The sequence below is a fragment of the Gobius niger genome (genome assembly GCF_951799975.1).
Source record: "Gobius niger genome assembly, chromosome: 5".
NCBI classification, from domain to species: domain Eukaryota; kingdom Metazoa; phylum Chordata; class Actinopteri; order Gobiiformes; family Gobiidae; genus Gobius; species Gobius niger.
Window position 1 is genome coordinate 14201624 of NC_136856.1, and position 27844 is coordinate 14229467.

General features: G+C 44.8%; 1 protein-coding gene across 37 annotated transcripts in view; it reads right to left on the minus strand.

Moving 5' to 3' along the window:
* Window positions 1–1886: 1886 nt before the first annotated feature.
* The window catches only part of LOC306963728 (protocadherin gamma-C5-like), a 237339-nt gene continuing 211381 nt past the window's right edge, over window positions 1887–27844 (minus strand). For 14 of the 37 annotated variants that reach the window (XM_079557388.1, XM_079557385.1, XM_079557387.1 and 11 more), the window contains exons 2-5: window positions 8857–8915; window positions 7615–7668; window positions 5673–5770; window positions 1887–4253 (exon numbers count right to left, since the gene is read on the minus strand). In XM_079557388.1, the coding sequence (XP_079413514.1) occupies window positions 3970–4253; window positions 5673–5770; window positions 7615–7668; window positions 8857–8915 (495 nt within the window). In that variant the 3' untranslated portion in view covers window positions 1887–3969. Of the gene's footprint in view, window positions 4254–5672; window positions 5771–7614; window positions 7669–8856; window positions 8916–11244; window positions 14040–14835; window positions 17499–17803; window positions 19989–21113; window positions 21155–24356; window positions 27084–27844 lie in introns of those variants that run through there. The other 23 variants (XM_079557396.1, XM_079557393.1, XM_079557395.1 and 20 more) reach the window with 14 other exon arrangements.

Below are 27844 nucleotides of genomic sequence, written 5' to 3' on the forward strand. Positions count from 1 at the left end.
ATTGGGTGAATTGTTATGCAGTGTGTCTTTAATATATTAGACCCCATTCATTTTAGTTTTTGTTCTCCAAATGATTAACTTCTCAGTCATGAAAGGCTCAGAAATGCATCACTATGTTGTTAATATTGTAATACACATGGACTCAGCTTTAATGACTCAACATGAGGCACAGCTTCCTTCAAACCCACTTGAACTTTTACATGGTACTGTCTTTCTGACCAAGCTCCTAATTTTATGAGTCACATGTGCGTGCTGACCATGTGTCAGGATGTGGACATGCCCCGCGCCTCTATACTTTTGTCCTCTCTGTCCCCCTAATGGCATTACAGCACACAGGCGCCCATTGTGGAGGTGCCTCTGGGCTCCTTGGACAACCCTGCCATACATTTGGGAGTTTGAAGTTTTGTGTCTCGGTGCTGTGTGTCTGTGTGAGTCTAATCAGTGGGAATGTGATTAATTAGACTGAGGAGGGGAGGGGGTCCGAAAAGAACAATCTGTCCATTCTGCTGCGATGTCCTGCAGGGGAATGAGACAGGGGGACAGAGAGGACAAGAGTCCCACGTGAGTCACACATCAGCTGAGAAACCACCTAATGTGGCCATTTAAACTAATGATGAATGAATGCAGTAATCTTCCTGTGACATGGTTTACTCTTTGTTGTTGTATTTAGGTACTTTGTTTCCAAAAGTAACTTGTTCCTTTGCATTCGCAGCAGATGGTCCACTGCTACCATGACATTCCCAAGTCTCCATGTGGCGGAAAATCTCCCATAGGACATTGGACACAGGACTGACAAATTTAGTAGCTGAGTGGTTAGCACGCTCACCTCTCAGAAACAAAATGCCAGATTAAATTCCTGGGCTATGTGGGCCTTTCGGGCATCCTCTAGGTCAGTGGCTCTCAAACTGTGGTATGCGTATCATTTTAATCAGAGATAATGTCATGCTTTAGTAATGCATTCAGACATGGCTTTCTCCCAGTTTAGGTCTATTCTACACACATGGCTTTGATCTGGTGGTACTTGGAAGGTCAAATATTTTCCGAGGAGGTTCTTCTTGGTGTGAAAAGTAAGGGAATAAAAAAAAATCAATACATATGTCCACAGGATATGTCCAATATCCTGTGCATGGCAAAACATCTCCATCATGAACATGTTTAATCATGAGAGCCCACACAGCACACGTCCACCCTCTGTGATGAAGAGGTGGGCTCCAGATGACAGTTACTATGACAACCGCATCAGTCAGTGACAGTCATTATGCTACTTTGCATCTGCGCATATACCAGCAGTTAATGTGACAAATAGGCTATTGCTTATACCCTATTAACCTTGATGAGTGACTATTAAGTCTCTGTTGCCTGACCGGCTCGCGCGGTACCACTTTGACATGCCCAGCTTTTGTTCCCATGCCCCATCCCCCCAACATCTGCATCTCTTTTGTTATGGTCAGTGACGTGTGCTGGGCTATTTATAGGTCTTATGCCATTGTGAAAAAAAACCTGGTAAGAGAGATGCACAAAGAACCGGAGCTGCGGGGCATGTTCACTGAAGAGACAGCAAGCCAGAAGCCAAATGAAATATGCAACTATGCTTTTGTTATTGTTGATGAACATTAGAAGAATGACCCAAACAGATTTTCGCTATTTGTGCCTGTAATGTGCTGTTTTATAAAACGGGTTATTCCCTATCTTCATTTTAAAAGGGCTTGTTTATATACGTTGCATAAAACATGATTTAGTAGCACTTTAGTAAGCTATTATAAGACACAAAAAGCTTTCACATTAGCCACAACTGCATAGCTTTAGCCATACATTTAGTAGTTTAGGTGCAAAAACCAAGGGCAGAGTAAACATTAGATTAGAACAAATTAGGACAGATACAGATGAACTGATTTAAGAATCTTTTTATTTGAAATGTCAGTGTTTAAGAGAAAATAAAACAGCAATATAAATATTAGCATAAAAATAAGAGTAACACAAGGGTAAAGCATTAGGGCTAAGCATTTGATAAGAAAGATAATACAGCAGGAGAGAGCGGTATTAACTGAGCAGCGGACGGACGTACACATATATAATATTTATAATTTGTTCATATGGACAGAAAGAGAATGAGAGGCATTCTTTCACAAATGCACGAGAGAAAATCACAGCAAAAGAACATTAAGAGGTTACAGAAGGATAGAAACTTTCATATTTTTTGTCTTGTCTCTTTTTTTCCTGGGTGATAAAAGATAGTACAGAGAAAAAAAAAATGAAACACAAAAATATGTCCAACACATATCACGAGTTTAACTAGTCTACGTGTGTCACTTGGTTTACTTATCTAAACTTCTCTTTATTTCTTTATTTACACTGAAGAGTTAGTTGGCTTCCATGGTGCTTAGTTACTACATTGCAACACAAACCGAAGAACATCTTAGATTTTTTATGTTTTTTTTTTTTTTTAATCAGTGGTTTTCTTCAATTTTCTTGAAAAACAAAATGCAACACATTCCAGTAGTAAGCCACGCCGTGTGGATTGGGGACGTTTCTTTTTGTTGCTGTCAGACGTGGTCCCGACTTGACAAAGTGGCTCATACCATCGACAAAGAAGTGTGGAGTGGTATTTACAGTGGGGAGAGCCGCGCGGACGGGGCATGGGCAGGGGAGGAGCGGAGTGAGGGGCGCACATGACTGGGCTGTAATGGACACAGTGGTTTGTGGTCGACTTGGCTCTTTCTGACCACTCCCTCGGTCGATGAATTAGTATTGTTTTAGTTCAGGGCGTTTTAAACTGTGGATACTCTGTACATTCAGTGGTTAGAGCCTGGTTGTGCCCCACCTCCCCCTGGTTAAAATCACTCTTTTTCTTTCAGACAGTGGGCCAGTCACACGCTCCCGCCATGACCCGCCCGACAAGACAGAGGGACAGCAAAGCAAAGACTTCATATCTTGCACAAACAACTTCCTCTACGCTATTGGAATCTCATGTCACGTCAAAGCGTCTCTCTTCAGCACTTGAGGGTAGTGAGGGAGCAAGGCTATGGAGGCCCTAGCAGCCTACGAGGTGTCTGAATCTCCTAAGCACTTAAGTTATAACCACATCTAGGTAAAGTGATTACTATCCCACACGGTATAGTTTCCCCCAAAATAAAACAGTGCATCTTCCATCATTTGGCTCTCAACATGGGGTAGTGGGTGAGTAGGGGCGCAAGCTGGGTGTGGACAGAAGAGGGGGGAGGAGGGACAGAATGCGATCGGATCCATATGGAGATGTCAGGCCAGATGTCACCCCACCTGTGCGGGACAAGACCGCCCTGACCCTCTCTCAGCCCTCTTCTAGGTGCATGCTCAGGTCATAAAAAATATCAAAACCGTATCTTTTTCAACTATGATTACAAAAGTACATTAGTGTCAAGTAAATGCTACATGTGCATTCTGTTGACCTGCGATTGGAGTTAGGGGGTAGTAGATTCGGAAGGCCCCCCCCATTATTCGGCTTTTGCAATGCATAGTTTGAAACACTAGACTAGTATATGTGATTTGAACCTCAAAGAGCATGCAATAGAGTTTTTAATACCTGTCATATCCACGTGGAGCCCTGTAAAAGCCCCGGTCCGGCCAAGCCTGTACAAGAATCTAATGAATGGCAACTACTTTACAAGAGCGAGCTTTCCCACAGCACGGAAAGAGCGGAGTAAATCCAACATAGACGTTTCATCTCTCAATACAACACATGTATACACTAGCCTTGTCACTCCAGCAAGGAAACTGATCTCTGGATACTTCCAAAATAAAAAGGTTTAGTCACAATAACCCCCCATACCCAGCCTACGATATCTACTGACAGCATTTACATGAGCGCAGCATGATTTGGTAAACAAGTGAAACCTCCTCCATCGTGGGCCAGTAAGATACAGAGTGGACAGGTGTGAGGGGCTCCATTCTCAACAGATCACATTTGGGCTATTGGCATCGATTTGTCCCGCTCTACTTCTTCTCTTTTTTAGTAGACTTCTTCTTGGAGGCGGGCGTCTGGGCGGCCTTGGGGGGCTCGGGCTGGGCTGAGACCTGGGGAGGGGGTAGGGCCTGCTGGGCGGCCTGCTGGGCGGTGGCCTGCTGCTGCTGGGGGTTGGAGGTGAGTGTGGCGGTGCTGCCCGGGATGTACACGTTCTGACGGTAGTCGGGCACATGCTGCAGGGTGAACTGGGGGCTGTAGCGGGTGCTCAGGCCCATGGTGCCCGGGCCCAAAGTCGCCGTGGCTTCACCCACTGCTGATTGGACAAGGGCGAGAGCGGGGAAAGAAGGGAAACAGCAGGGGACACAGAGGAGAGACATGAAACAGGTTAGACAATCGACTGGATACAATTGTGCCATAATTAACCATTATTAAAAAATAAATAAACATGTGAGAGCTTTGAATACTGAGCTGGCGTTTTTATATTGAACACAAAGAATCATGTGTCCACATTTAATAGCACTTCAAAGACTGATGGAAACATAATTATCACAAGCTACACCCGACTCAAGTTACAAGAGACTGTGACAATTCAATTGTTACACAGAAACCCATTCACAGAGCCTAAATTCAGCAGAGCGTCAGAGTGTGAGCAAAAGTAGTAAAAGTGGATTAGAAAATCTGGGCTAAACTAATAAAGGTGGTTCTGGAAAACACTGTCTCCAGGATTCCTCTGTCACTTTGGTCCTGAGCGCTTGTGCGCATGACAGCCGCTCTGCTCTGGAGGCTGCTGCAGCCCCTGCAATGCAGAGACACAGCGCTCCCTCCCCCATTGCTACCGTCCAGATGAAAACACAAACACGTGAGTTGGCTCTCGGTTTGGCCTTGCTCTACTTTTATATCAATATTTAAAGCCTCTATGTGCTGGCATGAATTAATAAAGAGTTACAATATTCACTATTCCTGCAAAGAAACAGTCCATCCTGTATCAGGAGTGTGTAGGTTAAGGACACTGTTTGTCCCTTTTTCTCCCCCATGGAACATATTGCTCAGCACGTCCGGAGAGTCAGGGAGGAGGCATTGACCTGTTAATTGTTAAAATAACAGTGGAAACAATGAGCCGGGTCCAGTGTGTCCTTCGCCTTTTTCTATTATTCGTCTTCCTGCCAAAGAGCAACCCTCATGTGGGGTTTGTATTACTCAAAACAAGAGCCAGTCTGCTGCCCTCGGGTAGGCCTAAGTCAGACGCAGTGTGACAGTTCCAACCTGCAGAAGCCTAAACGTTACATGTTGCATAACAATCACTGAGACCTGTGATCAATGTGTGCACTATCAACAGACACCTATGTCCTGTTATTGAAGTCAACAACGCTGCGAGTTTTATAAAGTACTGTAAAGCACAGGACAGGCGACTTAGTCTCAGCATAGGTCATAACTAAAACTATAAATGCTAAACGCAGGAATTTCAATTCGGAGTTTTATCAATGAGAGAATTTGGCCTAAAGCTCCTATCAGAACCTGAGCCCACGCAGTCTGTCTGAGTACAGATCTGGCAGATTTAGACAGCCTTCATCAAGTGGTTTGAGTGCTCAGGGGCTGTGCTAAAGTGCTATATATATATATATTAAGGCCATTTACCATTGATCCATGAGGTAATAATATAACACAACTCTAAAGATAACATGAATGGAAATTGATTAATTGAAGAAAAATGTGTTGTTGAAATGGGACTCACCGTTAGCTGCAGCCATCAAAGCTTGGAGCTGCTCCGCTTCGGTTGGGGGCTGGGGCCAGGGTCCGGTTCCCATGGCAACCTCAGGTCCTCCAGGCGCTCTGAAGAAGAAGAAGAAAAAGAAAAGACAGCTGTAACTAACATGTTTGTTTTGTACGGTGTGAGAGAGCTGTGTGTTAGCTGACAGTTTGCGTTACACAAGGTCAACAGTTGTAATGACAAAGCTCACAGAGAAATACACAACCTGGAAATAACCTGCGACAGGCCTAATGTTTACTGACAAGGGTGTGTCTCAAGCGAAGATGCAGTCAGACACACACAGGCGTGGAGGCAGCAGCAGGCGCGTTACACACGGACACATGGAAACACTGCCTCGCTCTCTCTCCTGGGCTGAGCTGAATCTTGTCTGCTTCAATATTTAATAACCCACCTGTGGGGAAACGACTGTCTAACTGTCTGCATGGTCTCACACAGCGCTCAGCAAGCACTAAACACTTACATCTGGGCAACTTCAAAGAGCAGTTTAGTTAAGCTCAAGCTATTTGCATGGGGAACAAAGGAAATAATAAACAGGCGATTCTACATACACAGCATGGACGTTCCAGGTTTGATAACTGGCCCACATTGTGTGTGGGGTTTGCAAGTTCCCCCTGTGTCTGGGCTGGCTTCCTGTCATCAGTCCAATAGGTTAATCATCCAGCAAGGGAATCCTGACTAAGATCCCTGCTTAAGATCTAGAGATGGGTTCCTAGGCGCTGCGGTCGCCCCTTGCCCCTGACAGGTTACCCCAGTGGCATTGAAGGATGGGTCCTAGCACATGGTTTAATGGCAAGAAAATACAAAATACACTCAACCTCAAAATAATGTGTAGAACAAAATGAAACCCAAGCACCCAAGAGCAATTATTGCATAGACCAGCGTACCTCTATATGAGTGTTTTATTGTCCTAGTTTATATTCAGAGAGCATCACTTTGACCTAAACATGGCGGATTAAGAACAGCCTAAAAACTATACAAAGGTACAACTCGGTGAAGTGATCACTCTCTAAAAGAAAAGCAACATTAACAAATTAGTTTGGTGGAACAGACAACAAGGGACAAAACCAGGGAGAGGAAAAAAGGAATCCCAGGACAAAGAGCTCCATTGTAATAAAAAAGAAAAGTCTCAGCCAAACTAGTTCATTTTGGTGCCAAAGAAACGCTCAGAGCCAGACACCAATAACAAACAGTGTGGATTAAGGTCTGGTCAGCAAAAGAAAAGGAGCTACTTGTGCTTTTTCTGGTCCAGTGGTATCAAGTGAAGCTCCACTTGTCAAAAACATGTACTGCACTTCCCGTGGTCAGGGTTACTGCTTCCTTTGTGCACTGTGAGGTTGTCCAGACCAAAATTCTCTGAAGTGTAAACATCTTCTATCTGCAGAAATACTTCCCTGTGACAACTTAGCGGCGGGTTTAATGTGTTGCAAAGTGGTGTTATCTCGCACTTGCGCACCCTGCATTTTACGCAATCACATGTACAAGTGTGGTGATGCTCGACTGCCACACACATCAAAAGCATGTTATATTCGGCCAGTTGTCTTCCGGGCAGCGGAAACAGAGCTCTCAGACTGTAGTGACTGTAGCACACATATACAAGGCACAGCAGGTCTACAAAACACCGCACGCAAACTCAAAAACTGTCACAGTCCTTTCTACGCCACAGCAGGCATTGTGGCCTATGCACATTGATCGACAAACCCCATCAAACTGTCAGGGGAAGCTAAAAAAAAGAAGCTATGGGTTAGAAACATCTACAGTACACACAGCACAGCACTCAACTGCAGTGCACTAGTAAAAAAAAAAAGTCACTCTCTGGCCTTAGCAGCTGTAAAATATCAACCCTCTAAAGGTAATCAGCTACTAGGGCTACAGAGTGACCGCACAATGTCTATCGCTATTTGAATACCTTGTCCCACTCTTCGGCGTCCATCGAATTTGTGTACCGTATGGCATGTGGGGACTAAAAACACAACAGGTTATGCAGCTTGAAAGAAATGCTCTGAATTTGAATGTTGACTTCTTATTCCAATTATACATTTTGGTCATTTAAGATGTTTGTGCACTGTATATAGATGTAATTTATGGCTTTCGCTTGGTCATGGTTCTCCCAATAAATTGTTTCTCTTTTGTCTTCTTCTTTCCACTTGAAATATACCCCTTACTGTGTTGCCTGGCAGCCAACAATGTGTTGTTCAATCACTGCTATGAAAACTGTTAGAATTACATCCATTACTATTCCCGCTTGCCGTACACACTAAAGGTTGCGTTCATGTGCCATCGTAACTCTCTGAAGAGGACAAGCTGGAATCCAATGGGGAAGTTGGCCTTTTAACTATCAAAATGCAAATATTTTGACTTGGTTTACGGTTAATATCTCTGTAATAACTTGTCCTTTCCTCATGAAACAACAACTGGCATCAAGTCAGCCTCCTAGCATAATTGTGTAAGGCATTTTCTGGTCCAATTGAGCTTTTTGTTTCATTCTACTCCCTAAACATTGCAGCATCTTTAGGAATATCTGGCTCTCTCTTTAGCCAATCAGCCAATTTTGATCAGAGTTTGTAATTTTATATTATTTTCCCCAAAACCTTAATGGCAATGGCATAGGCAATTACGCTAAGAGGCTAACAATATGTGGAATTTCTGTTTAGTTCTTACTTTCAAAAACAGAGTTACACAGGATCCTGCCCTCTTCATGAATGCAACCGATTGGGTCGCACATGCCCACTGATGTAAGGAGAAGGACACTCATCATCACAACATGGATAAAACGCAGACGACTAAGAGGAAGTTCTCAGATGAGGAGGGAGGAAGGACACGGACGAATACGTGCTCAAATCCCCCCGCTATGGCCTCACTTGCCGGCCCTCATCGGCGCGGAGTGAGGGTGCACACGCTCGCAGTGCGGAGAGAACAGGAGGAGAGGGGGGAGGGGAGCAGTGGCAGCCATTTTATAGAGCAGCCTAGAGACAGGCACAGATGCTCTTTCTGTGCAACAAAACAGTGCTATAAATGCCACGGGCTTTGATACACTTCCTAAAAATAAGCAGATTAAAGATGCTATGACCTAATTCGTGAACGACCCGTGTTGTCCTCATGCTGTTTATGACTTGTATGTTTAGTGTAGTGCATGTGAGAGCGCACTTACCCGCTGGGTCCAGGTCTCTGCCCCTGTGTGAAGCGCCAGTCATTGTTGGGAGGTTTTTGCTGCAAACAAGATGAAAGATGCAACATTAAACAGTGCATAGTTTTGACAACAATAAAAGACATTGTGATGTTAGTGAGCGATGTGGTTGTGTAATTGGAGATATTGTGTGTGATGTATTTTTCAGGAAGATCAAGACTTACTGAGCAAAAGAAATGTCAAGTATTACACAAGGAAATGTTGGTAATTATCCTGCAAAAACACACCCTATAGAAACAGACAATATTTAAAGCAGCGTCAGCCAATTTGACCAAAAGTGAGCAGCCAGACGTTGATAATGCCAACACTGCAGAGATCACTGTAAGCTTCTATACAGCATCATTGCTTTGCCATCTTTCAGCCAAACCCTAAATGCCTCTGCACCTTGCTATTTATATCCATGCCCATAGCCCCGTGTTCCATCACTGCCTCAATGTCCATCTCAGTCAACGCATCATTCCCATCTCGCTCCACTCTCTCACTTGTTGTGCAGCCGTGCAGTAAATAGAGTCTTGGCTTGGCTTCAGATTCGGCCGCCTAATCGACACAAAAGCTCCCCGGAGAGAGAGGCGCATGTGGGATGATATGCTGCATTATTAAAAGGCCGGTTCCTGCAAATGAAGTGATGGGGAGAGCCAGAAGAGAGCTACATGGAAGGCCTCACAACATACATGTACAAAATGGGCTTGCAAAGAGAGGGACAAATGTGACTAAAGGTTGTATAATACAAGTGCACAAATCATTGGAGATGAGATATGTTAGTCCAATGCAAGTACAAATAAAAGTTTCTATTACCAAATACTGTTTACTCAGATTTAAAGTTCTTATTTCGGTGAGCATTACAAGCTGCACTGTATACACCAAAACTGCATTTTTTTTTATGCCTGATAAAGTGTTAGAAATATTGACATAACAACTACACAAGTGCTTGTAGCGGAAACTACTACATAATACTACGCTACTGCATTTTCATCAGATACAATCACTCCTGAGCTGCCATTACTCATTGCCATTCATTACTTTCCATGTCTAGTATTTCATATTTTCCATTTGTAAATTGTCTCAAAGTACAAAGGACATGTCAGCCCTCTGCAGTGGTGTGTATATTCACCCTTGTATGGTTAGTCTCTGGTTTGGTTTGTGGTCTCATAGTGTCAGTTCATAGAGTATTGTTTTGTTATATTGAAGAAATAATATGAACTAATGTAATGTAATTCTGAGGCCTGAATAATACACATAGTAGTAGTAGTTTTAGTGTAGACGTGTGATCATTTTGAAAGCAGGGGAGGAAGAGCAGACCTCCACACAGAGGCCCAACATTCCAACCGTGTGACACACTGGCAAATACTGGAGGTATCTATGATCCAACGATCTGCTGAGAAACTATGACAGTCTAAAGCATTGACTCAACGCGAGTTCCCACTGCAAACAAAAGAGACTTTTCCCCCCTCAAGCCTATAGCAAGCTACACACAAAAATAACCTTGTCCTAAACATACACATGTACTTGTATGTAACATGTCATCAACACTTTCTCTGCTTCCACACTTGGAGGAGCAATAACATTGTCAACAGGAGTAAAAGACTTGGAGAGCTCCCCGGAAGAGCTCACCTGATGATGAGGTAATTCTTTAGTCAAAAATCTTTGACTTGTGTCTTTATGAAGACTCTGAAAACAAAGGCTCAAAAGATCTTAGGGCATCAAACAGAGCACCCAATGCACACACCCAACAGCCTGCCACTGTCTCATGTGTAAAGTCAACTTTTGTTATTTCAACTATTCATCTGTCTCTGTTGTGTTGTTTGAATCACACACGTGTCATCAGAGTAGGGAGACAGATGGCACATTGCTGACCTCGAGGGCATCCGACTTCAGCTTCGCTTTACTAGAATGAGTCACTAAAGCATAAAGGCAGCATGTCGTAAACTCATTACAAAGTGAAATTACGCACATAAAAGACTTGTAAAGGACAGAACTCATATAATCTACAGCACATACTGTTACACTTACGCTATCATATGAAAACTAATCTAGAGTTAATCCATTATTAGAAATGGCTGGAAAACAAGCACAGCTGCTTTGATCACAACCTGGAAGCAATAACCTAAAGGTTCAGAGGACACCAGGAAGTCAGGGGACCCAGCAAATTCCTGTTTCTGACCATTTCTCTGTGTTCTTTTCCGCGCCATTTCTTTCGCTCCCCAACTAAAGGTCTTACCATCCGGTTTTGTATCTATAATCATATTTTCAAAAAAGCATCAGGAGCTACTACAAATATGTACAATTTCCTGTACTTTAACATGAATGTGTCTGATGCAGTACTGCTGTTTGCAGGTCTAAAGCAGCGCTCACCTCACTCACAGAGTTCATAAGGTGCTGCCTGCTGAGTGTCATGTTGAGGGTGTTGTTGTGACTCAGCATGGGTGTCTTCATGAAAACAAAGTCACTTCTACTGGAGAGGGTGGAGTAGCAGGGTCTGTACGTGCGTGTGTGAGGATCCTGGGGTCCTCCCACCACCTCCATATACCGTATGGGTCCGTCTGTATTTAGCTGCAGGTGCAGGTCTTTGCTAGGTCTCTGATGGTAGCGGCTGGTTCTATTTTCAAAGCAGCAGCAGTCAGAGCCGCCCAGCCCGGGGCTCCTGTGCCTGAGACAGCGCACCATCAGCACCACAAATGTGATGAAGGAAACTCCCGACACACAGGCCAGAGAGATGATGAGGTACAGGGTGATGTTTGGCATCCCCGAGTGGTGGTAGAAGGGTTTGTGGCGTGGGACCACAGGAGCATCAATGACAGGGCTCTTCTCGTCAACAGTAACAGTGATGTTGACAGATATGGACCTGGGTGGGTCACCATTGTCCTGGATGATGACTGTGATGTGGTAAGATGACCCTGTCTCCTCTTCAGCCCATTTGTGGGCTGTACGCAGTTCACCACTGTGGGCTGCTATGCGAAACATGCCCACATGTGGTCCAGGTGCAATGGAGTAGAAAAGCCAAGCATTATGGCCGCTGTCCGCATCTACAGCAACCAGTTTATTTATAAGGTGCCCTTGGCCAGCAGATGGGGGTACAGTGAGTTCTAGGCCTTTCTCTTTTGGATAAGAGGGGTGTACAAGTACAGGAGCATTGTCATTGACATCCACCACAAACACATGCACTGTGACATTGGCAGTTCGTGAGGGCACCCCTGCATCCTGCGCCTGCACCTCAATACGGAAGGCATTCAGCTGCTCATGATCCAAAGAGCGCATGCTAAAGATATGACCACTTTCTGGATTAATGTAGACATAAGAAGAGATGGGAGAGCCCTGGACCATGGAGGGGAGGATGGAATAAGAGATCCGGGCGTTGTCCCCCAGGTCTGGGTCAGTGGCTGACACTGTGGTGATGGGGGCACTAAGGGCATTGTTTTCTGGAATATCCACAGAGTATGAGCTCTGGGAGAAAATAGGGGCATTGTCATTGACATCAGTTAACTTGACCACAAAGGTGGTGTGTGATGACAGCGGTGGAGATCCCGCATCAGTAGCCTTGATAACTACTGTATACTCTGGCATTGACTCTCGGTCCAGGGTTCTGGAAGTGGTCAACCTGTAGTGTGTACCAAACGCTGCAGTAAGTCTGAAAGGCAAGCCTGGCTGCACAGTCAGTGTCACTTCCCCATTGGGACCAGAGTCTAGGTCTCTGGCACTAAGGAGAGCGATGACAGTGTCAGGGGCTGCGTCTTCTCTGATTGGACTGATGGGGGATGTCAGTGTCACCTCAGGTGGGTTATCATTGACATCAATGACGTCCACTATGACGTTACACGATCCCTCCATTGCAGGGGAGCCTCCATCTCTTGCCTGTATTGTAATGTGATAAGAGGTGCCTTTCTCATAATCCACATCGCCCTTCACCCGGATTTCCCCAGTTTTAGCATCCACATTGAAATGTTTGAGAACACGGTCAGGTGTGTATTTACTGAACAGAAATGAGACTTCTCCATTCCGGCCAGAGTCTGAGTCAGTGGCATTCAGTGTTGTTACTAAAGTGCCTAATGCCACATTCTCTAAAAGTGTCACTTTCTTTACTGGCTCGTCAAACACGGGCGCATTGTCATTTACATCCAAGATTGTAATGAGTAAAAGAGTGGATCCAGATTTCTCCGGCTGACCCCCATCCACAGCTGTGAGCAACAGGCGGAACGAGGCCTGTGTCTCTCTGTCCAGAGGTTTATCCACCACCAGCTCAGGGAATTTGCTGCCGTCACTTTTAGTTTCTACATTTAAAATAAATAAATCGTTGGCAGCTAGATGGTACGTGCGTAACGAATTTGTACCCACGTCCGGATCGTGTGCACTCTCCAAGCGAAACCTCGTACCCGGTGAAGCCGCCTCTGAGATTTCCAAAGAAATGTTTGTGGTTGTAAAGTGCGGTGCGTTGTCATTCACATCCAGAATTTCCACCACCACTCGGAGCATCTCTAAGGGATTGTCCAAAAGTATCTGAATGGGCAGTGAACAAGTTGGACTCAACTCGCAAAGTTGTTCCCTGTCGATTTTTTGTTTAATTACCAAGTCGCCAGTTGCTTGTTTCACTTCAAAATACTGTGTTGAAGAGTCTGGAACTACTCGCAAATTTCTCTGTACAATCCGCTGAGCTGTAAGTTCCAAATCTTTCGCGATATTCCCAACGATGGAGCCCGGGCTTAATTCCTCCGATACAGAATAGCTGAGCTGCGCGGACGCGGAGCAGAGCCAAGTCAGATAGAAGCAAAGGCTGAGCAGCGGCCCCTGTCCTCCGCAGCGCTTCCTCTGCCTCGAGTCCATTGTGCTGCGCTCCCGCGGAGAAAGGAAAAGTTTGAGACTTTCACCGCAACATTTCTATATTCCAATTCAACCGGTGGGACCAAACACGGTGACAAAACGGGCTATACAAATGACTTATCTTCGCTTCTAAAGTAATCATTTTGTACTTCTAACAAGAAAAAGTACGAGAACATAAAGGCATGTCTCCCTCCGACACTCTCCTCAGTCTCCAGCGCCTCGCAGCTCACGTGGGCGGGGACTTGCAACAGAGGCCTGCCCATCTATTAGGAAAACTGGGCTGAACTTTCCCAAACACACACTCCCACAGCAACAGGAGCAGAGGCACGGAGGCAGCGGAGGGTCGCAAAAATGTTATTCCTGTCTTACTCCTGGGGTTTTAATCACACGGCTGCTTTGTAGAAACGCCGAGAACAACTTTACAATGTTAAAAGAGAATGACACAATTCACAAGATCACTAAACTCAGCAGAAAGTTACAACCTTAGTCCAGGTTAGAAATACTATACGTTGCGACTGCAATCATTTTGTGTCCACACGATGGCACCATTTAAACCGGTTTAAAAAAGATCTATCAAAAGTTATTACACTTTTTCCTCACTCATATGGCTTCAAACAACGATACTTGCAAATTATAACACTACGCTTAGGTCAACAGCCCTTTGCACCTGACATTGGAGAAGTTCAGCAGCTTCTTCCAGACTGAGAAAACCTCAGTGTAGGAACAGCTAAATTAAAAAGGAGCCTTCAACTCACCAATAACTAATCTGTACCGAATAGGCTTATGGAACCAATAACCTTCCATGTCGGTGCAATAGCCACTACTGTCACTTTTATTGTAGCTTCCTATATGGGTTTGTTTCTAAATGTTATTTGTACTAGTTCCCCCCCGCTTAAATTATTGTTTGTAAATAGGCCCGGCTTCATTCTTGTTGGATTTTCAGCGCTTATTGAAAGAAATTGAATTAACACATAGGGTAAATGTATCCACTGTGATAAATTATAGTAGACTTTATTATTATTATTATTATTATTATTATTATTATTATTATTATTATTATTATTATTATTATTATTATTATTATTATTATTACATCTGTTTTGTTGCCAATAATTGATCTCACGCGCTCACCTGTTGACTCTCAAATGTCCACGTGCTGTCAGGCAGAGACGCATCCAGGACACTGAGGACCTCCTTAAAGTCAGAGGTGCTGCTGGGCTTAATCAAAGTGAAGTCACTGTACTCTGACATTGGAGACATACACGACCTGAAGGACTGGCTCTGAGACATCATGTCTCCTCCCAGGACCTCCACATACTTTATAGGTCCATCAGTGTTGAGCTGGATCTGCAGGTTTCTGTTGGGGTTCTTGTAATCGTCACAGTCGCTGCGTCTGACGCAGCAGCTCGCGCTGTTGCTCCTCACACATTTCACCGCTAAGATGAGGAAAGTGACCACAGACAGCACGGACACCGAGGCCAGAGACAGGATCAAATAGAGCGCGAGGCGGCCGGTTTTCTTGCCGGACTCCGCTGCTTTGTGCCTGATGTCCAGGATGGGCTCGTGCAGACCGTCCTCCAGCAGGATGGACACGGTCACGGTGGCGGACTGCACCGGTTCTCCGTCGTCCTTGATCGCTATGAGCAGTCTCTGGGAGGAGTCGTCCTGCTCGGACACAGCGCGTTTAGTCCGCACCTCCCCGGTGTACTGGTTCACACCGAACAGAGACGCGTCCGTGGCTTCCGCCACTTTGTACGAGATCCACGCGTTATGACCCGAGTCCGCGTCCACGGCAGTCACCTTGGTAACCAGGTGGCCCGCTTTAGCGGAGCGGGGCATCCTCTGCAGAGAGAGGGAGCCCAGGCCAGCGGAGGAGGGGTAAATAACAGTGGGGGCGTTGTCGTTCTGGTCCAGGATAAACACATGGACCGTGGTGTTGCTGCTGAGACTCGGAGAGCCCTGGTCCTTGGCCTGGACCAAGATCTGAAACACTTTGAGCTTCTCATAGTCAAACGAGTGCATGCTGTAGATGCTTCCGTTCTCTGAGTTAATGTAGACATAAGACGAGACTGACACGTCCTGCACTTTAGAGTCCAGAATAGAGTAAGACACTTTCGCGTTTTCCCCAAAATCCAGATCTGAGGCTGACACTGAGTACAGTATAGAGCCAGGCACCCCGTTCTCTTTTAAATACACAGTATATGAGGGCTGGGAGAAGACTGGTGGGTTGTCGTTCACATCTGAAATACTGACAGGTATAGATTTCTTACTGGAGAGAGGCGGAGAGCCTGAGTCTGTAGCTGTTATCTCTACATTATAATGATTCACCGACTCTCTGTCTAAGGTACCAGTAGTGATTAGAGCATAATTATTTGAAAATGACGGTTTAAGAGAAAAGGGAGTTCCTTTGGGGAGAGATAACATGACTTTCCCATTGTCTCCAGAGTCTAAATCTCTTGCACCAATCAAAGCTACAACAGTACCACTTGCTGCGTCCTCTCGCACAGGCTTTGGCTTAGAAGTTAAGACAATTTCAGGCGCATTGTCATTAACATCAATAATCGCAATATGGACAGTACAGTGTCCTTCAAGCTCTGGAATACCCCTATCCTTTGCTGCTATATCCATATTATATGATGTAGCAGTTTCATAATCTAATTCTCCTTTAAGTGTTATTTCACCAGTGATAGCGTTAATATCAAACATTTTAAAAACAGATGCAGGAGTGCGGGAACCAAAGGAGAACTCCATCTCACTGTTTACACCTTCGTCTGCATCTGTCGCCTTAGGTGTGATAATAACAGACCCACTTTGTGCCTTTTCATCAATCGAAACTTGGTAGTTATTCCTTTCAAACACAGGAGCGTTGTCATTTGTATCAATGACGTTTATAATAATATGAGAGGTACCAGACCTGGCTGGATTACCTCCATCCAACGCTGTGAGCAAAATTTTGTGAACGGCAGTTTTCTCTCGGTCTAAAGTTTTTTCGATCACCAGTTCTGGCACAGTCGCACCTCCAGTCAGTTCTTTTATTTTAAGTGAACAGCATTCATTTTTACTGAGCGTGTATGACTTGAGAGAATTGCTGCCAACGTCGGGGTCCTCTGCACTTTGTAAAGGAAAACGAGATCCAACCAAAATTATTTCAGGTATTTTTAACAATGACGCATTTGAAGGGAAACTCGGTGAATTGTCATTAATATCCCGAATTTCAACCTCGATTCTGTGCAACTGCAAAGGATCCTCTACGACGACCTGCAGAGGTAAAACACAGCTGGCGCTTTGTCCACATAAAGCCTCTCTGTCTAGTCTATCGTTTACTACCAGCTCTCCTTTCCCCGAGTCCACAGTGAAGTACTGCTCTCCCGTTTCAGAGGCGACCCGCAATTTTCGCTCAAAAATCTCAGACAAGCCCAAACCCAGATCTTTTGCCAGATTTCCAACGACGGACCCCCGCTTTAGTTCCTCTGGGATGCTGTAACGAGTCTGTCCAAGTGTTGTACTCCACAAATGTAAGAAATAATACCACCAGAGCAGTTGCCATCTCCAGTCTAGGAATTCCATTTTGCGTTCCCTTCTACTTAGCAAAATTCATAATTCCAAAAAACAGTGTGAAAAAAATTGCTAAATAAAAAATGATGCTCCATCGTCAAATAAATCCCAAATAATCATCTGTCATGAATGAAGATAAGAATACACCGTGCACTGCCCTCCATCACAGCCTGTGCTTTGTGGATTGGTGCTGAAGCTGCACGGGGAGGGGAGTAGATCTCTTTGTACAGTCTTGAATGCTATTGGCTCACAGCATCCACCAATCACAGCCAACAAGGAGAAGCAATGCAGCTCCATAACACACAAGCAGCTCCATAACACACAAGCACTGTATGTGCAATACAAAAACTGAACTCAAAGCCCTCAGTAAAAGACAGGGGAAATCAACTGTTGATACAAAATATATTGATGATAATACAGAGTGAATATATGTGAGGTTTCAATTTATGCTAAAATATATATTTATGTTCTGCGTACAGCACAGCATACACTAAATTAACGTACAGGCCAAAATACAATTATTTAGTTCTACGTTTTGGAGTAAAGACTGAAAAATAACTCATGATGTATTTTCAGGTTGCTGTCCACCAACGTGGTGCTGAAATGTGACGTACAAACACTGCGGCCAAATAGTATCTGCAAAATAACATCCACAGATCTGCAAAGTTTCGCACTCTTTCCTCACCTGTTGACTCTCAAATGTCCACGTGCTGTCAGGTAGAGACGCATCCAGGACACTGAGGACCTCCTTAAAGTCAGAGGTGCTGCTGGGCTTAATCAAAGTGAAGTCACTGTACTCTGACATTGGAGACATACACGACCTGAAGGACTGGCTCTGAGACATCATGTCTCCTCCCAGGACCTCCACATACTTTATAGGTCCATCAGTGTTGAGCTGGATCTGCAGGTTTCTGTTGGGGTTCTTGTAATCGTCACAGTCGCTGCGTCTGACGCAGCAGCTCGCGCTGTTGCTCCTCACACATTTCACCGCTAAGATGAGGAAAGTGACCACAGACAGCACGGACACCGAGGCCAGAGACAGGATCAAATAGAGCGCGAGGCGGCCGGTTTTCTTGCCGGACTCCGCTGCTTTGTGCCTGATGTCCAGGATGGGCTCGTGCAGACCGTCCTCCAGCAGGATGGACACGGTCACGGTGGCGGACTGCACCGGTTCTCCGTCGTCCTTGATCGCTATGAGCAGCCTCTGGGAGGAGTCGTCCTGCTCGGACACAGCGCGTTTAGTCCGCACCTCCCCGGTGTACTGGTTCACACCGAACAGAGACGCGTCCGTGGCCTCCGCCACTTTGTACGAGATCCACGCGTTATGGCCCGAGTCCGCGTCCACGGCAGTCACCTTGGTAACCAGGTGGCCCGCTTTAGCGGAGCGGGGCATCCTCTGCAGAGAGAGGGAGCCCAGGCCAGCGGAGGAGGGGTAAATAACAGTGGGGGCGTTGTCGTTCTGGTCCAGGATAAACACATGGACCGTGGTGTTGCTGCTGAGACTCGGAGAGCCCTGGTCCTTGGCCTGGACCAAGATCTGAAACACTTTGAGCTTCTCATAGTCGAACGAGTGCATGCTGTAGATGCTTCCGTTCTCTGAGTTAATGTAGACATAAGACGAGACTGACACGTCCTGCACTTTAGAGTCCAGAATAGAGTAAGACACTTTAGCGTTTTCCCCAAAATCCAGATCTGAGGCTGACACTGAGTACAGTATAGAGCCAGGCACCCCGTTCTCTTTTAAATACACAGTATATGAGGGCTGGGAGAAGACTGGTGGGTTGTCGTTCACATCTGAAATACTGACAGGTATAGATTTCCTACTAAAGAGAGGCGGAGAGCCAGAGTCTGTGGCTGTTATCTCTACATTATACAATGGGAACTTTTCTCTGTCCAAAGCACCATTAGTAACAAGAGAATATTTATTAGCGTATATGGGTTTTAGACTAAAGGGAGACCCATTTTTAAGCTGCATTATTACTCTCCCGTTATCACCAGAGTCAAGGTCTCGTGCCTTGATTAAAGCCACCATTGTGCCTCTGGGCGCATCCTCGTGCACTGGACTCGGATTTGATGTCAAAACAATCTCCGGAGTATTATCATTAACATCTGTAAGCGCTATCTGAACTCGACAGTGTCCCTCCATTGCAGGGACACCGTTGTCTTTGGCACTTATACTTAGCTCATAGACAGTTGTATTTTCATAGTCCAACTGCTCCACTAGGGTAATTTCTCCTGAAACAGAATTTAATCGAAACAACTTTAACAACGCTTGTGGCATGTGATCCGCGAATGCGTAATTTATATCGCCATTTACGCCTTCATCCGCATCTGTGGCTTCGACTTGAACGAGCATGGTGCCTGAGAGGCTGTTCTCAGGTACTGTTACATTATACAGTGGTCTTTTAAAAACCGGAACATTGTCGTTATTGTCCAGAACAGTAACCGTGATTTTTGTAGTGCCCGTTTTTACAGGATTTCCCCCGTCTAAAGCTGTCAATAATAATTCATGAACACTTTGTTTTTCTCTGTCAAGTGACTTCTCAAGAACGAGCTCTGGGACCTTTCTATTACTTGACAGATCTTTCATTCTTAAACTAAAACAATCATCTTTTCCCAACGTGTAAGACTTAAGCGCGTTAATACCAATGTCCAGGTCCACTGCTGGCTCTAAAGGGAAGCGCACTCCAGGAGCAGTGGATTCGGCGATTTTTAAAGATCGTTCATGTACAGAAAATACAGGAACATTGTCATTAATATCCCTGATATCTATTTCCACTCTGTGTATCTGTAATGGGTTTTCCGTCACTACTTCTAAAGGTATAACACAACTAGTGCTTTGTCCACATAAAGCCTCTCTGTCTATTCTGTCGTTCACCACCAGCTCTCCCTTCCCAGAGTCCACAGTGAAATATTGCCTCCCAGTCTCTGAATCAACGCGCAGCTTACGATCCAAAATGTCGGTTAAACCCAAACCAAGATCTTTGGCGACATTTCCTACCACAGAGCCCTGCTTCAGTTCCTCTGGGATGCTGTAACGAGTCTGTCCGTCTGTTAAACTCCACAAAAGAACGAAATAATGCCACCAGAGCGTCCGCCATGCCCAAGGTCCACGAGCCATCCTCTTTGTCATTTTATCATGTAGTATTGGAGGAAGCAATCAGCCCATATTCCCATTCGTTAAAAAGCAAGATTCAGTGACAGGTAAATCCTCAAAGAAGAAAAAATATCCCCAATCCAGACAACTGACGAGGAGCGCATCTCTGCACTCAGCTACACTGAAGGGTATTATGTTCAGCACTGAACAGCAGAGGAGTAGATCTCTTTGTACATGACTCACTGCTATTGGCTCAGAGCAGCTCACCCTGATGTCCAATCACAGAGCAAGCTGATTTTTCATCTGTTTTAAGGCAAAACAAAAGTAACACAACTTGCTTTTATGCAGCCATATTTTTTATTTATTTATCTCATAATTCCGCGCATTACTCTTTCTCAATAACTTGGATGATTTAACATACAGCTGGTATTACGTTACTGAGAAGTGACAATTGAAAAGTAGCTTTATGGCTGTTATTGACAGGTTAAATGGCCTCAATTTATAAAGCGGTTCTCCACCCATATTAGGCACTCAAAGTGCATAGTTATGGTTATGTCCGAAGGAATTTGTTAAATATAATAATAATAATAATAATAATAATAATAATAATAATAATAATAATAATAATAATAATAATAATAATAATAATAATAATAATAATAATAACAACAACAACAACTGCATATTTAATACCAAAGGACTGTCGCTGTCCAAAGCTGTTGTGCTGAAACACAAAACGCGCCACAGGCTACATGAAAATTATACCGTGGTTAAATTTGCATATTAACACGAATTTTTCTGTCACATGCGCTCACCTGTTGACTCTCAAATGTCCACGTGCTGTCAGGTAGAGACGCATCCAGGACACTGAGGACCTCCTTAAAGTCAGAGGTGCTGCTGGGCTTAATCAAAGTGAAGTCACTGTACTCTGACATTGGAGACATACACGACCTGAAGGACTGGCTCTGAGACATCATGTCTCCTCCCAGGACCTCCACATACTTTATAGGTCCATCAGTGTTGAGCTGGATCTGCAGGTTTCTGTTGGGGTTCTTGTAATCGTCACAGTCGCTGCGTCTGACGCAGCAGCTCGCGCTGTTGCTCCTCACACATTTCACCGCTAAGATGAGGAAAGTGACCACAGACAGCACGGACACCGAGGCCAGAGACAGGATCAAATAGAGCGCGAGGCGGCCGGTTTTCTTGCCGGACTCCGCTGCTTTGTGCCTGATGTCCAGGATGGGCTCGTGCAGACCGTCCTCCAGCAGGATGGACACGGTCACGGTGGCGGACTGCACCGGTTCTCCGTCGTCCTTGATCGCTATGAGCAGCCTCTGGGAGGAGTCGTCCTGCTCGGACACAGCGCGTTTAGTCCGCACCTCCCCGGTGTACTGGTTCACACCGAACAGAGACGCGTCCGTGGCCTCCGCCACTTTGTACGAGATCCACGCGTTATGGCCCGAGTCCGCGTCCACGGCAGTCACCTTGGTAACCAGGTGGCCCGCTTTAGCGGAGCGGGGCATCCTCTGCAGAGAGAGGGAGCCCAGGCCAGCGGAGGAGGGGTAAATAACAGTGGGGGCGTTGTCGTTCTGGTCCAGGATAAACACATGGACCGTGGTGTTGCTGCTGAGACTCGGAGAGCCCTGGTCCTTGGCCTGGACCAAGATCTGAAACACTTTGAGCTTCTCATAGTCGAACGAGTGCATGCTGTAGATGCTTCCGTTCTCTGAGTTAATGTAGACATAAGACGAGACTGACACGTCCTGCACTTTAGAGTCCAGAATAGAGTAAGACACTTTAGCGTTTTCCCCAAAATCCAGATCTGAGGCTGACACTGAGTACAGTATAGAGCCAGGCACCCCGTTCTCTTTTAAATACACAGTATATGAGGGCTGGGAGAAGACTGGTGGGTTGTCGTTCACATCTGAAATACTGACAGGTATAGATTTCCTACTAAAGAGAGGCGGAGAGCCAGAGTCTGTGGCTGTTATCTCTACATTATACAATGGGAACTTTTCTCTGTCCAAAGCACCATTAGTAACAAGAGAATATTTATTAGCGTATATGGGTTTTAGACTAAAGGGAGACCCATTTTTAAGCTGCATTATTACTCTCCCGTTATCACCAGAGTCAAGGTCTCGTGCCTTGATTAAAGCCACCATTGTGCCTCTGGGCGCATCCTCGTGCACTGGACTCGGATTTGATGTCAAAACAATCTCCGGAGTATTATCATTAACATCTGTAAGCGCTATCTGAACTCGACAGTGTCCCTCCATTGCAGGGACACCGTTGTCTTTGGCACTTATACTTAGCTCATAGACAGTTGTATTTTCATAGTCCAACTGCTCCACTAGGGTAATTTCTCCTGAAACAGAATTTAATCGAAACAACTTTAACAACGCTTGTGGCATGTGATCCGCGAATGCGTAATTTATATCGCCATTTACGCCTTCATCCGCATCTGTGGCTTCGACTTGAACGAGCATGGTGCCTGAGAGGCTGTTCTCAGGTACTGTTACATTATACAGTGGTCTTTTAAAAACCGGAACATTGTCGTTATTGTCCAGAACAGTAACCGTGATTTTTGTAGTGCCCGTTTTTACAGGATTTCCCCCGTCTAAAGCTGTCAATAATAATTCATGAACACTTTGTTTTTCTCTGTCAAGTGACTTCTCAAGAACGAGCTCTGGGACCTTTCTATTACTTGACAGATCTTTCATTCTTAAACTAAAACAATCATCTTTTCCCAACGTGTAAGACTTAAGCGCGTTAATACCAATGTCCAGGTCCACTGCTGGCTCTAAAGGGAAGCGCACTCCAGGAGCAGTGGATTCGGCGATTTTTAAAGATCGTTCATGTACAGAAAATACAGGAACATTGTCATTAATATCCCTGATATCTATTTCCACTCTGTGTATCTGTAATGGGTTTTCCGTCACTACTTCTAAAGGTATAACACAACTAGTGCTTTGTCCACATAAAGCCTCTCTGTCTATTCTGTCGTTCACCACCAGCTCTCCCTTCCCAGAGTCCACAGTGAAATATTGCCTCCCAGTCTCTGAATCAACGCGCAGCTTACGATCCAAAATGTCGGTTAAACCCAAACCAAGATCTTTGGCGACATTTCCTACCACAGAGCCCTGCTTCAGTTCCTCTGGGATGCTGTAACGAGTCTGTCCGTCTGCTAAACTCCACAAAAGAACGAAATAATGCCACCAGAGCGTCCGCCATGCCCAAGGTCCACGAGCCATCCTCTTTGTCATTTTATCATGTAGTATTGGAGGAAGCAATCAGCCCATATTCCCATTCGTTAAAAAGCAAGATTCAGTGACAGGTAAATCCTCAAAGAAGAAAAAATATCCCCAATCCAGACAACTGACGAGGAGCGCATCTCTGCACTCAGCTACACTGAAGGGTATTATGGTCAGCACTGAACAGCAGAGGAGTAGATCTCTTTGTACATGACTCACTGCTATTGGCTCAGAGCAGCTCACCCTGATGTCCAATCACAGAGCAAGCTGATTTTTCATCTGTTTTAAGGCAAAACAAAAGTAACACAACTTGCTTTTATGCAGCCATATTTTTTATTTATTTATCTCATAATTCCGCGCATTACTCTTTCTCAATAACTTGGATGATTTAACATACAGCTGGTATTACGTTACTGAGAAGTGACAATTGAAAAGTAGCTTTATGGCTGTTATTGACAGGTTAAATGGCCTCAATTTATAAAGCGGTTCTCCACCCATATTAGGCACTCAAAGTGCATAGTTATGGTTATGTCCGAAGGAATTTGTTAAATATAATAATAATAATAATAATAATAATAATAATAATAATAATAATAATAATAATAATAATAATAATAATAATAATAACAACAACAACAACTGCATATTTAATACCAAAGGACTGTCGCTGTCCAAAGCTGTTGTGCTGAAACACAAAACGCGCCACAGGCTACATGAAAATTATACCGTGGTTAAATTTGCATATTAACACGAATTTTTCTGTCACATGCGCTCACCTGTTGACTCTCAAATGTCCACGTGCTGTCAGGCAGAGACGCATCCAGGACACTGAGGACCTCTTTGAAGTCAGAGGTGCTGCTGGGCTTAATCAAAGTGAAGTCACTGTACTCTGACATTGGAGACATACACGACCTGAAGGACTGGCTCTGAGACATCATGTCTCCTCCCAGGACCTCCACATACTTTATAGGTCCATCAGTGTTGAGCTGGATCTGCAGGTTTCTGTTGGGGTTCTTGTAATCGTCACAGTCGCTGCGTCTGACGCAGCAGCTCGCGCTGTTGCTCCTCACACATTTCACCGCTAAGATGAGGAAAGTGACCACAGACAGCACGGACACCGAGGCCAGAGACAGGATCAAATAGAGCGCGAGGCGGCCGGTTTTCTTGCCGGACTCCGCTGCTTTGTGCCTGATGTCCAGGATGGGCTCGTGCAGACCGTCCTCCAGCAGGATGGACACGGTCACGGTTGCGGACTGCACCGGTTCTCCGTCGTCCTTGATCGCTATGAGCAGCCTCTGGGAGGAGTCGTCCTGCTCGGACACAGCGCGTTTAGTCCGCACCTCCCCGGTGTACTGGTTCACACCGAACAGAGACGCGTCCGTGGCCTCCGCCACTTTGTACGAGATCCACGCGTTATGGCCCGAGTCCGCGTCCACGGCCGTCACCTTGGTAACCAGGTGGCCCGCTTTAGCGGAGCGGGGCATCCTCTGCAGAGAGAGGGAGCCCAGGCCAGCGGAGGAGGGGTAAATAACAGTGGGGGCGTTGTCGTTCTGGTCCAGGATAAACACATGGACCGTGGTGTTGCTGCTGAGACTCGGAGAGCCCTGGTCCTTGGCCTGGACCAAGATCTGAAACACTTTGAGCTTCTCATAGTCGAACGAGTGCATGCTGTAGATGCTTCCGTTCTCTGAGTTAATGTAGACATAAGACGAGACTGACACGTCCTGCACTTTAGAGTCCAGAATAGAGTAAGACACTTTCGCGTTTTCTCCAAAATCCAGATCTGAGGCTGACACTGAGTACAGTATAGAGCCAGGCACCCCGTTCTCTTTTAAATACACAGTATATGAGGGCTGGGAGAAGACTGGTGGGTTGTCGTTCACATCTGAAATACTGACAGGGATAGATTTCTTACTGGAGAGAGGCGGAGAACCAGAGTCTGTAGCTGTTATCTCTACATTATATATAGAGAAACTCTCTCTGTCCAAAGGACCACTAGTGATCAGCGCATAATTATTAGAAAAAGATGGTTTCAGACTAAATGGAGAAGTCCCTGACAATTTCAACGCTACTTTGCCATTAACACCTGAGTCCAAGTCTCTGACACTGATTAAAGCCACTACGGTGCCCCTGGCTGCGTCCTCGCGCACTGGATTGGGAGTAGAAGTAAGAATGATTTCTGGGACGTTGTCATTAATATCTACTACTTGAATCTGTACACGACAATGTCCCTCCATTACAGGAACGCCCTTGTCCTTTGCAGTAATTCGCAAATCATAAACGGGACTGAGTTCATAGTCCAACTGTCCAGTTAGCGACAATTCACCGGTGTCTGAATTTATATCAAACATAGTCAGCACTGACTTCAGCGTATGTTGCGCAAATGCGTACTGAACCTGTCCATTTACGCCTTCATCCGCGTCTGTAGCTTCAACTTGAACAAGCACTGAACTTGGCATATTGTTCTCAGGCACAGTTATGTTGTACAGAGGTTTCTTAAAAACTGGGATGTTGTCGTTATTATCTAGCACTGTAAGTAGAATTTTCATCGATCCACTTTTTACTGGATTTCCTCCGTCTAAAGCTGATAATAGCAACTCATGAACACTTTGCTTTTCTCTGTCAAGCATCTTCTCTAAAACCAGCTCAGGCGCGTGTAAAGCACCAGGCAACTCCTTCATCTTTAGACTAAAATATTCGCTTTTGCTCAAAGTGTAAGACTTAACAGAATTGCTCCCTACATCTGGATCTTGTGCCATTTCTAAAGGGAAACGTACCCCTATAACAGTAGATTCTGCTATTTCCAATGCATGTTGTTTCGTTATAAACACTGGCGAATTATCATTAATGTCACGTATTTCCACCTCTATTCGATGCAGTTGTAGCGGGTTTTCTGTCACGACCTGCAGAGGCAACACGCAGCTGGCGCTTTGTCCACATAAAGCCTCTCTGTCTATTCTATCGTTCACCACCAGCTCTCCCTTCCCCGAGTCCACAGTGAAATATTGCTTCCCAGCCTCAGCAGCGACACGCAGCTTACGATCCAAAATGTCTGTCAAACCCAAACCAAGATCTTTGGCGACATTTCCTACCACAGAGCCCTGCTTCAGTTCCTCTGGGATGCTGTAACGAGTCTGTCCGTCTGTCAAACTCCACAAAAGAACGAAATAATGCCACCAGAGCGTCCGCCATGCCCAAGCTCCACGAGCCATCCTCTTTGTCATTTTGTCATCTGGTATTGGTGGTTGCAATCAGCCCATATTCCCATTCATTAAAAAGCACGGTCCAGTGACAGGTACATCCTCAAAAACAAAAATATCCATATTCCAGACAACTACCGAGGAGCGCATCTCTGCACTCAGCTACACTGAAGGGTATTATGGTCTGTAGCACTGAACAGCGGCGGAGTAGATCTCTTTGTACATGACTCACTGCGATTGGCTCAGAGCAGCTCACCCTGATGTCCAATCACAGGGCTAGCTTTTTCAGCTGTTCCAAGGCAAAACAATAGCAAAAAAACTTGCTTTTAAGCAGCCATGTATATATTTTTTTTATTTAACTCATAATTCCGCGCATTTCTCTTTCAAAATAAGTAGGATGACTTAGCAGATAGCTGGCATTACGTTTCTCCGAAGTCACAATTAAATGTAGCTCTATGGCTGTTATTGACAGGTTAAATGTTTTCAATTAGTGATTCTCCACCCATATTAGGCACTCACAGTGCATGGCGGCATGTCCTAACTGAAATATACAAGAAATGCAATAATAATAATAATAATAATAATAATAATAATAATAATAATAATAATAATAATAATAATAATAATAATAATAATAATAATTATAATAATAATAATTATTATTATTATTATAAAAATCATAATAATTTGCATTATTATTGTCCTTAACGTTTTACCTTTATGCATATGAATGCATGAATATTTCAATATCCAATTAACATTATGTTGACTGTATAACTGCATATTTTATACCATAGTACTATATTTTGTGGGTGAGTGAGTGTTTTTGTACGAAAATAAGTTCAATTGAAAAGGGCACTACGCAAAAATATTTTTAAGGAGGACTGCCGCTGTCCAAAGCTGTGGTGCTGAAACACAAGAAGCACTAAAGGCTACATGGAAATATTTTTCAAACAAATATATCGTGGTTAAAATTGCGAATTAACACGAATTATTCTCTCACACGCGCTCACCTGTTGACTCTCAAATGTCCACGT